The sequence below is a fragment of the Limulus polyphemus genome, unplaced genomic scaffold, assembly GCF_000517525.1.
Source record: "Limulus polyphemus unplaced genomic scaffold, Limulus_polyphemus-2.1.2 Scaffold7501, whole genome shotgun sequence".
Classification (NCBI taxonomy): domain Eukaryota; kingdom Metazoa; phylum Arthropoda; class Merostomata; order Xiphosura; family Limulidae; genus Limulus; species Limulus polyphemus.
The window spans coordinates 2,373-14,514 of NW_013673111.1; the positions used below are offsets into that span (position 1 = coordinate 2,373).

The 12,142-nt window shown below is 32.5% G+C and overlaps 1 protein-coding gene across 1 annotated transcript in view; it reads right to left on the minus strand.

The window, feature by feature from the left end:
• Nucleotides 1-283: 283 nt before the first annotated feature.
• The window catches only part of LOC106474666 (synaptotagmin-like protein 4), a 25,165-nt gene continuing 13,306 nt past the window's right edge, over nt 284-12,142 (minus strand). The window contains exons 4-5 of the mRNA XM_013935358.2: nt 4,326-4,534; nt 284-2,000 (exon numbers count right to left, since the gene is read on the minus strand). Coding sequence (XP_013790812.2) covers nt 1,858-2,000; nt 4,326-4,534 — 352 coding nt within the window. The 3' untranslated portion in view covers nt 284-1,857. The remainder of the gene's footprint in view (nt 2,001-4,325; nt 4,535-12,142) is intronic.

Below are 12,142 nucleotides of genomic sequence, written 5' to 3' on the forward strand. Positions count from 1 at the left end.
AGCCATTATAATTTAATAAATAATTAAAATCAATGTTTTATATTTATACAATTTCAAAAACTTTATTGAAGCCGTAAACGTCTTCCACTTTAAAAGCGTACTCTACATCTAAATTGTTTCGACATCCTCCACGTTTTTCAAAGCATCGGTTTAAAAAATAAGATCATATAAATGCAGTCATTCTGTCTGTCAGAACATCAGTTTGACAAGTAACGTCATATAAGTGTAGCCATTATCCTTGTCAGTGCACCAGTTTGATAAGTAATGTCATATAAGGGTAGCCATTATCCTTGTCAGTGCATCAGTTTGATACGTAATGCCATATAAAGGTGGTCATTACGTCTGTTAGCACCTAAGTTTTTAAATTATTGTCATTTAAGGTAGTCGTTACATCTGTCAGAGAATCACTTTGATAAGGCATGTCATATAAAGGAAGTGATTATGTCTGTCAGCGCATCAGTTCTATAAGTAATGTCATATAACTGAAGTCATTATGTCTGTCAGAGCATCAGTTTTATAAGTAATGTCATATAAAGGTAGTTATTGTGTCAAACTCCCCAGTGGCACAGCAGTACGTCTGTAGCCTTATAACAGTAAAAACTTTGTTTCGATACTCATGATGGGTAGAGCACAGACATCCCATTGTGTAACTTTGCACTTAGCTACAAACAATCAAACAAATAAAGATGTCATTTTGATAATAAATTTTATACATAAAGGTAGAGTTATTTCGAAATGATACTTGTTTACCAGAATCAATATAAAAAGTATTGTCAAGTTAGGCTAAATATTTGCACATTAGTTTGCCCCGAAGCTTAATATACAGTTTACAACACAGCTTTTTTACACCTCTTCCTAGTGAAAAGCATACAGGACTATACTAACAAATTCAACACTCGGTGTAGAATAATTGTGCATTATTTAATGAATGGGGCTTTACAGTAAATGCTTTCACTTTACTTAAACTACGATTTTGCTAATTGTTTTCCTTCCACCAGTTCCCTCTAGTACGTAGCTGGTAAAGTTCTTTAAAGACGTACATGGTGATTAAAAGTTTCGAAAACTAAACTGTTTTCATTATGAAACACAATAGATAAGTATAGTTACCTAACCACGACTTTATGTGTACACAGTATTGCAGAAAGACACTATACACTAGAAAGTTTTATTATCAACTTGCTCAAGTGCCACAAAACACATTACGAAAACATTAAATTTATAAAAAAAAGTATTGCATGTAATGTTTTCCTTTATTGAATGTAGGTTTGAAGTCCTTGAAAAAACTATTTATCAAACTCATACATACAAATAAAAACAACTAATTGAAATATCCTAAAACTAAACTTCAAAGTGATATTTTACTTTTAGCTTTGATAATAAAAAGTTTGTAAATTGATTTCTAATTTCCAATATTTCTTACTATTACTTTTATGTTGCACTACTGAGTAGTTATGGGTTTTGGTATGAAAAGTACGTCTGTGAAAAATATAATTCAATCACATTTCACAGAAAATATTTTCTAACAAAGTCTGTGTAAAGCTATACAGATTTATGCTCATCTATCTTTTTACCATGTACTCTCTTTGTCAAAAATTATGAGAGAAAGTCTTATATTAAAAGCAAACAAAAAAACTAGTATTTCATCAAGTGCTAAAACATCAATCTGTTATTGAAAGAGTCGACTATTCAACACGAGAAACAGAAGAAACTCATTATCCAAATGATCAATGTGTATATTTTCTATTATTGTTTAAAAAGTAATTCCATGGTCACACGCATGTTCTACAAAAATAACAGCAATTTCTCCAACATCTTAGTATAATCACTGAAGGGTATTTAGTCATTGAAATATTTCCATCAGAACTTCCCACTCATCATAGTTGACCGAAGAGGTAGTGACCTTTCAACCCACAAACCAGGTTGTTGTAGCATCACTCTCCACAAGCTAATTTCTTCACATTGAGAATCCATCCAGTCTACTGGACGGCCAAGAAATTTACCTGAATATGAATAAAAGCCGGTAAATGTTTAAGTTTATATAATATCTGATTACTAATGTATTATTTATTTATAATACTTATTACAGAGAAAATATGTTATATTGCATTAAATGAATACATTTTATCAATATGATAAAAATACAGGTTAACATCCAAATTAATACTTTTGCAATAGAATGAAGTGTAAGGAAATTATATTTTGACGTAGTCGTAAATATTATATTTAGATAAGCCGAGAACATTTAATAAGAAATAAAAAAATCGATAATTCTGGTGGTTTCTCTTGGATTAAAAAAACATTATCGGTAAATGATATGGAAAACAAAATACTCCATTACTGGAATGTCTTCCCAGATGACCCAGTTGGGTAAAAAACAAAACAAAAACAAATGCTGACTTGGAAGTAAATTCTATAATGAGGTGTGGGTTGATTAGCACTTTCCATTTAATTCCAAATTTATGGTTAAATTTCTTTCTTATTCATAATCTTCAAGAGGTGAATAAAATATATGATGATCAATAATACACAAAATGCTTTGGCAACACATATCGTTGGTAAATAATTAACTTTAAACTTTCCACAGAATTTTAGACCCTTTTACGGACGTTTTTACGGGATATTATTATTTTTTTTTATTTTTCAGATTTTTGAGTTCCACAGGTACACGTCAAATGTCTTGGTGATATTAATGAGAAAAATGTTAGAAACTCAATCGGTCGAGAAGGTCTCGTTGCATCTCTATTTCAGTCTTCTGTGTTAAACTTCTTTACCACGGGGTTAGAGCACTTCACTCGCAATCTGAGGGTCGAAGGTACGAATCCCCGTCCAACCAAACATGCTCGCCCTTTCAACCGTGGGAGTGTTATACTGTGACGGTCAATCCCACTATTCGTTGGTAAAAGAGTAGCCCAAGAGTTGGCGGTGGGTGGTGATGACTAGTTGCCTTCCCTCTAGTCTTTTACTGCTAAATTAGAGACGGCTAGCGCGAAATTCAAAACAAACCATGGGGGTTCTCACAAAGCGAATACAATGCTCTGGTAATGACTAAACAACATCTAAATGTCCAGTCACTTGGGTGAAGATATTTACTTCTCTGCATAGATTTCTTCAGAGGCAAAAGAAATATTCTACTGATGAATGAGTAAAAATATTCTAAACAAAAACACCCATGACTTTCAAATGTAACTCCATTGTGAATGAATTACATTTACTACGGAGAGTTAAGATCATTTTTGTGGCTAGCAAGTAAAAATATCTAGAGAACTCACGTATATAGGAAAAGAGTTACACTGTATTTTCTTATTTTAGTCGAAGTTTCAATTTTAATCCTTTCATCGTCATTAGAAGTAAATGCAACTGGTAATAAGATGGTTCACTGAGATTGTGGGTTGACTTTGGATGAGTAGCATAGAAATATTTCAAGTGGAAACTTGGGCTTGACTCTCTGGATGCTCCATTTCAACAGTGAGGCAAGGACCATTCGAAATTTTAGATATTTTCGTTTGACTCTTGATTTGTGGATATTAATATAAGATTATCCTGTTGGAGTAAATGTATTATTTAATACAAATGTTTCTACATTTGATTTGTAGAACTGCCAACAGTAATTGTGTTACTGTAAACTGAAGTGAATTCTGGTTTTGGACTGGGTTGTTTATAATACAGAGTGTTATAGATTTTGCTGTAAGATTTCTAAAGACCCAAAAGCTATATAGTTGAATGAATAACAATGTTTAAGTAGGTAAGACGGACATTAAACCAATGTTATACCGTTGTACTAAATATCTGTATTAATGAAGAATATTCAAGAGTCACAGAGGTAAGCTATGTAAATTCTGCCACGATGAAACTAAATAGCACTGGTGGAGAGTTGAAGAAAGAAGACACGACACTTGTTCACACAGCGAACTAAAGAGGCTGGTCAGAGACCCCTATGTTTCACGCTTTGTCGTACTTAATTTTGAGCTATTGTACTGAATTGAACAAGTACATTTTCCTTATTGAGATTTTTCAATAGAATTTGGCGACTTTTCCTCAATAGTGAGAAAATATCTGGGATTTCTCATAGAATTTTATCGTCTAGAAGATTTTTTGGTGTTAGTTCCTTTCTTATAAATGTCCTCTCTTATAAATAAAGAACACTTGTGTTATTTAAAACTTCTCAATGTCATATATGTACTGTAACCGTAAAAGTAAACAACTTAAATCATTTTAGTTATACACTTTTCTGTCTTTTTCTGCCTTCTGGTGTTAGATAACGGTTTGCTTTAAAAAATAAATTTCCAAGATAGTACACTTTTTCATTTTGGTCAAACATTGCTTACCAGTTCCAAGGCTCAGTCTAGTGCCTCCCAAGAAGTCATTACTAGTTATTTTGTCGTGATCCCAAATAGTAAGCTCGAGGCATCTGTCCTTGAGATCATCTAAGGTAAGGTTTTTGTAGACTAAGGTACAGTTCCACTCGGGATGGCAGGTTTTTTTAAGGACAGGCGTCTTTTGTTTTGACTTCTTGGACTTGTCTGGTAACAAGTAACTACGGAAATTGAAAATTTCATAATTGTTGAGCATTTTTTAAATGTATAATGATAGTGAAAATCACGGTATAAAGAAGTCAAGACAATAATTACGTATCTGAGAAGAGGGGAAAATTATTTACTCCCTTAGTAACAAAGGAACTAAGATATATACAAATGACAACCAACACTATCAAACTTACAATTACCCTTAACATGTAATTACACATAATTATTAGGTTAACTAGCTAAATGCCTATCATATGACGGTAAATGCTAATTAATATTTCTTCCGAAAATTAAATGTAACTAAATGTTTTATGATAGTTTGTTTATTTTTGAACTTCGCACAAACCTACACGAGGGCTATCTGCGCTAACCGTCCCTAATTTAGCAGTGTAAAACTAGAGGGAAGGCAGGTAGTCATAACCACCCACCGCTAACTCTTGGGCTACTCTTTTACCAACGAATAGTGGGATTGACGGTTACATTATAACACCCCAACGGCTGAGAGGGAAGTGGGATTCGTACCCGCGACTCTGAGATTGCGAGTCGAGCGCCCTAACCACCAGGCCATGCCGGGCCAAATGTTTTATGAACATGTTTTCTAAAAATTAATTATATTATACTAACAATGTATGTATAAAGAATGTTTATCCTTTTTCTAGTATTTCACGAAAACAGTTTTTTTGTGAGTATTTGGTCTTTTCCTGTAAGCTGTCCTTGATTATAATTTTGAGTTATGTATATTTTTATGTTATGCTCAAATCTCCTTATTAATAAAGCATTATAGATTGCTCCGTGCGAAAAAATTGGTTCTCGAGAAATATTCCCACACGATCAAATGTTTGAACCTGCGATTTATTAATTGTGATTGCAAAGGCAAAGAATTTGAGGATGAAAGACAAATACACAAAGGTATAACCTTTCATAAAAAATGCCTATAAAATTTTGACTAAATTTGTAAAAATCTCTTACCTAGGGTGAAAACATAAATAATAATGTATTCTGGCGCTATCTTCTTCAGGAGCATAAAGAAGAAGAATAATGAACTATTCGAAAGCGCTCGAGTTTTGGGTCTCGTTTGAAAATCATTTCAACTTTTGTATGTGATCCTGTGTGCTAATTTATTGGGTTGAAAATATATGGAAGTTGTGTTTGTTAAAGACAGACACTGTTGTTTATATGTAATATAAGCCCATTCCCTTGGCTGTGGTTTCGCTAGATAGTAGATAGGGACAGTGGGAATCTCGTTAATCCATTCGTTAATCCATTTCCGAATATTCAAAGAGTGTGCTGTAAATATGATGATATTAAAAAATATATATTAATTAAAAAATTTAAAATAACAATTCGACTGAGATTTGAACGCGAGACTTCTACATAATAGTCGAACGCTATAACCGTTGCGATACCCACGCTGTATAATCGAATATTAAATAATTCAAATCACTAATTCAAACTATCATGTTAATCTGTTTTGTTTCGAATATTGTAAGATCTTGTTCTAAACATGATGAGCTGATAATTAAAAAGTTATAAATAATCCACATTGGACTGGAATTCGAATGCGAGAGTTTTGCTTGAGACAATTTGAACATTACTAAAGTGAGCGTTACCAACAAAAGCGAGCGTTATGAACAGAGAGTGGCTTTTATATATACCTAGATATTATTGAAAATAACGTGTAGAAACAGCCCATTATTCTTAAAACATTTCTAGCTTATATGGAGTTAAAATGATAATTTACATTTCAATAATTATGATGCTTCCTTAACGGGTTATAGGTATGCTTTGCTGTTACAGTAAGACTAGAATTTAAATATTCAATCTAAATGAACAATATCTTATACGCGCGTGGACTAAGTAACCAAGCCGAAATCCCTATGGTTCAGGAATAATTAAGTGAAATCCATCCTGTGCAGAGATAACACATTGGAGTCGGCACTGAACTCTGGTTTCAACGAATTACTGACAACTATCCAGCAGCGCCCACCGACCAAAGGCGTATTCTGGCTCTTTTAACTGGATAATTGGATTAACTGTCACTGTTATAATGTACTCTCAGCTGAGAGTGCAGTGCATATTCAGAGGTACCACGTTTCGAACCTTGAACCCTTTACAGTAACATTATAATAATTTTATTCAGCTTATTCATTGTTGACCCAGTACTTGCTTCCAGTAAGAACTAACGAATGATATGAATAACTTCTTTAATAGTCTTACTGAGATAATACCCATTACTAATTAATGCATTATGCTTAGAACCTTATATTATACTCCATTATACCTGATATGTCATAAACGATTGACATAAATCGTACGGAAATTAATGGACAGCAAAATGTATAATAAATATTACGAATACATCAAATATTGTTAAAAAATATCTTGCACCAATACTTTATCACCCTTACGTTGTGCTATGAAAATTAAAACTTGACTGTTAATCCCATACTGTTTGATTAAAAGTAGTTATATAGTGGCGGGTGCTTCTAAGTGGTTGCCTACACTTTGGTCATTAAAACTTCAGATGACCTTAGGGGTCTATGGCCTCGGGGTTTATTCCATATGCCACTTAAGGGGCTATTCATGTTAAAAATACAAACTCTTTCATTTGATATTGGTATATTCTCAAATGAAATACATTCCTGAGCAATAAGAAGTATTTGTTTTCCTATTATAACGTGAGTATAAACCTTATATTAGCTTTTGATGACTTGGTAAAAGTTTTAACATGAACTTTTTCAAAAACGTTAATGTATACAAACTTTTCGTATTGTTTTATTTGTGTTTAAGTAAAACTGTGCTTCTCTGGGCTGTAAAGTAACTGTGTTTTCAATACCTGCGTTTAGTACCTGCATATTTTTTTTTCCTTTTTCAATTATCTAGATACAGTAGAGACAGAATATGTTAATGTATTTTATACTAGCTGGAGTACCCGTCTCCTGGACGGAAGTTAATTAAATTCATGATTAATGAATGGTTATCTTAGGACATGAAAAGATGCTTCTCTTATATGTAATTGTAAAAAATGGCCATAAACACTGCAAAACACAAAATGTAAAACCGCATGTTGAAGATCCATCAACAGAGAGCCTTTGTTTGTAATTAAGTACAAAGCTATACAATGGGCTATCTGTGCTCTGCCCACCACAGGTATCGAAACCCGGATTATAGCGTTGTAAGTCCGCAGACATACCGCTATGCCACTGGGGGGGGGGCAACAGAGAGCGAAGTAGTGGTAAAAACTGCAAAAACGCCCATAAGAACCGCAAAATGCAAAACTGAAAATTTGTATGTATCTCCTCGTGGACCTAATGAACCTCCATACCAATTTGGGTGAAGATCAATCCACACCCTGCGAAGTAGATATATGGACATACAACAGACAGCACTATTATATTTATATATATTTATATAAATACAAAAATATACTAATAGAATACCAATACTGCCCCACTCAATAAATTGTGGCCTGTTATAAAGCCTGGCGGTTTTTTTTTTAACTTTTGAGTATAAAGTACCTTTTTATTTTCGATGTAAGTGAACACTAATATCTTACAGGCAGCCAGGTCTATTTTTGTTCAAATTTTCATTGTAATGTATCTTTTTTGTGTTAAAATGTCCTGGTTATTTTGAGGAGCTAGTTAATTTTATCTATCATATGTATAAAATTATTGTTTCTAAATTTTTATTAAGAAGTATTTTTTAATTATCAGCAAAGAAATAGTTACTTTCGATTTACATGGCTAAATTAGTGATGATACTACACCAGATCAAATAATAAACACGTATCATAGGGTAAAGAAAACAATCAGTGATTTTTTTTTAACGTTTTTAAATCACCATTGCAAGATACTGCTAAATCATTACACTTACATATATATATATATATATATATACATACATATATGTGTGTATATGTGTGTGTTTTACAATGAATAATACCACTACAACGGTGTAATATTTCTAATAAAAATGTATTTTGTGGATCCTAATAAGTTGATTAGAGAGTGTCGTTCTTCTGGCTCCATACCTCTGAATCTGTTGTTGTTTTGAATAAGAGTGGTATGGCTTTAAATATAACAAAAATACTATCTGTCAAGAGAATAGAATAATTACCAATTGGTATCTCAATTAAATATTTGTAGCATGTTTTAGCGACTTGTTTTTTCATTGTGCGGATATATTACACATTATACAACTGAGGAGATCCGTTACTCGACAGTCGGGTGTCTGTTGAAACTAATATTGCATTGTGTGGCACATAGGTAGGTTTAGTTTATTGTTGTTAGAAATTGTACTTAAACATAAAATGAAAATTTTAATTCGCTATTATACCACATAATAATTCACATGTTTTAATTCATGTATTATTCAAATAAACTAGTTTTACCGTAAATAAAATTAAAAAAACATAATGTTAAGCTAAAAAGTTTAAGGCGATAGTTAGGTCATAATTCATTTTTGGAAGATCTTGATAATGTGATATTTAATTTTTCTAAGTATGTTTTGAATGATGAACAGAAAAAAAATAATTCGTGGCTTAAAACTTAGTATTCCTAATAAGCTTAAGTTTAAAGATTATTTTATGCAAGTTGTAGAGTTTTTGGAAAGACTATTTGTAATAACTCTGGTCAATGTTTTAGTACTACTTGAACTCAGATCAGTGATATAGCTTTGACTGGTTTTAACAGCAGTCCCGTACGCAGAATGTTTGAAAGCGGGGCTCTAATTTGTGAGATGAAAACCAACACATATTCTGCAAAACATGCTAATGGTAGGGTGGGTGGGTCTGGGAGCATGCAACTTTTTCAGCCAAAAAATGCTAATGCTTCATCAGAAGGATGTAGACTATGCAGAAAACGTTACAAATCACACGCAGCTATGCTATAACTGTCTAATCAAAAACACCTTAGGTGTGTTCAACTTGGGGCATGATGGTGAGTACAACAAAATACGCGGCCTAGCTAACTAATGAATGAATATTTGCTATCAAATTATTATCAATGCTACAAGTGTAGCTACCAGTTTGGCCGCCAATTTTGATTTCATTCCTTTAAGTTGCATGCTCAGTCCTTTTTTGGCCGCACCTTTTTTTCACACCTAAAGTGTTTTTGATTATATCTCATGACTTTTTGTCAATACACACCAACAAACCACAGCAAGTAAGAAAGTGACACTCGACAGTAACCAACATTAACTTCAGATTATCAATCCTATTATTCGGAACAGACCTTTACTTTACAGAACCAACCAGAGTTTTTAAAATATATGGTGGTAGTTTTCCTCTCTAAAACAGTGTTAATAACTTCCTTTATAGTAACGCCATGTAATCTAGATTAACAGTTCCTTGTCGTCACCCGCATGCACTTGGTACAGCCGTATCAAGCATTATTATTTACGCTAATTGCTTAAGCTAATATCAAGTGATGCTAAACGCTCTTTAATTAACAGAATTTCATAAAATTTAGCAAATTAATGTTTAAAAATTGACAATGAATAATAACCGTCCATCCGCATAATTCTTTTGAAAACTTGAGCTAGAAACTGCTAATCTAATTTGCTTGGCCTAACTTATATTTATGTATCTGCATGTGCTTTCACCATATAGTTTTGCTGCTCTAAATCAGCCGTCTCTAATCCGAATGACAAAAAGCTAAAAAGAGTCCACTTTCATACTTAGGTGAAGCTGTAGTAAAAATATTTGACCGATAGCTCTCGTGATTTTTTGCGTAGGCATGCGCAAACATTTTGTTCAAATTTGAGCGGCTTTTGTTGAATAACTTTGCACTTGTAGCTTATATTTAGACCAAATTTGACACCTAATTGTAGGTTGTAAAGGTCTATCAGTTACCAAATTAAAAAAAAAACATAAAAGTTAAGTACGTTTTTCTATCAAATAAAGTTTACGTGCGAAGAAAAAATATGAAAAAAATTCAATCAAAATTAGAGATTTTACATCTCGTATATTTCTTAATGGATTGAATTGAAAGTTGGCACTGGATATATGTGATAGTTTGGATTACCACAGTCCGAACAACAGAAAGTGGAAAATCGCAAAATTATCACTCCTATTAATAACACATAGTGTTTCCTGCAGGTTGTTTTAGCCGCACGACAACGCTACCATGTGTCTTGATACAAGCATAATTCTTTTAGATCACAAAAGTAGGGGGTTCGTCCGTACTCCCTCGAACCCTCCTTCGTACTTGCGTGAACAGTTCCGTTAATGAATATAAACATTTTTCTAATCTAAGTGTACCAGAACTTGAAAGTTCTAAAACATTTAAGTAAAAATAATAGTATTATTTCTAAACCAGACAAAGGTAACTGTGTTGTAATTTTGAATAAACATGATTACATAAATAAAGCAGAAGTATTAGTTAGTGATTGCACCAAATTTGTAAAATTGCATCAAGATCCTATTGATAAAAGAAAGTTAAGTTGAAAAAGTTTTTATTAAAACAATAGAAAAAAAATGTTCTTAATGAAAAATTTCTTGAATATTGGGCCATCAGGAATTAATCTCTATATTTTACGGTTTACCATAAGTTCATAAAGAAGGATGCCCGTATCAAACATTGGAACTTATAACCATGCTTTGGCTGATTTTTTTGAAAACATTTACCACACACGAATATACTCAGAAAAACTGTTTTGAGTATTCTTATGAAATTCAACTCTTGAAGTTTGACAGTAATGTGCATCGTGCTAGTTTTGACACTGAATCATTATATACAAATATACCGTTAGAAGAGGCCATACAGTTAAGTGCCGAGTTAGTTTATAATGACAACTCCAATGAAGTGTTCATATCAAGATTTGTCTTTTTTGAAACTTATGAACTTTGTCACTAAAGAATCTCATATTTTGTTCAATGGAAAGCACTATGATCAGATCGACGGTGCTGTTACGGGCTCGAGGAATGTGCTATCTTTAGTCAACTTATTTTTGTTTTCATTAAAAGTAATTGCTTAAAAATTGCCTATAACTATTTAAAACTCTTAACTGTTTTAGGTACGTTGACAATACCATCACCATTTCTACGAACTGTAATCAAGTTTCCCAATTTCTTCAATACTTAAACAGTAGTCATAACAGTAAAAAGTTTACTGTAGAACGTCAGCAGGACCACAAACTTTTTTTTATAGATATCCTAATTAGTAACAATGATGAAAAATTTCAGTGTCAAAGTTATCATAAGAAAACATTCACAGGTATATATTTTAATTTTAAAAGTTTTATTCTGAATGTTTTAAAAGAAAATGTTGTTAAAATATTATTTCACTCTGCTGATAAAATATCTCGCACGTATGAAACTATACATAAAGAACTTATGAACATTAAGGAGTTATATACAAAAATATGTTTTCATGTTATATGATTCCCAGAATTTAAATAAGCGTATTTTTTTATACAGTAACTTTGATAGACGTGCCTAAATACCCTTTAGTCGTTATTTTACTATTTACGGGTGAATATATTTTTGTTATTAAGAATCAGTTGAAACAGGTTATCCGAAGGGTATACTAACCTTACCCCCTTCGGATAACCTGTTTCAACTGATTCTGGTTATCCGAAGGGTATACTGGCATGTTATGATGCGTGGCAGTGAAAGCCGC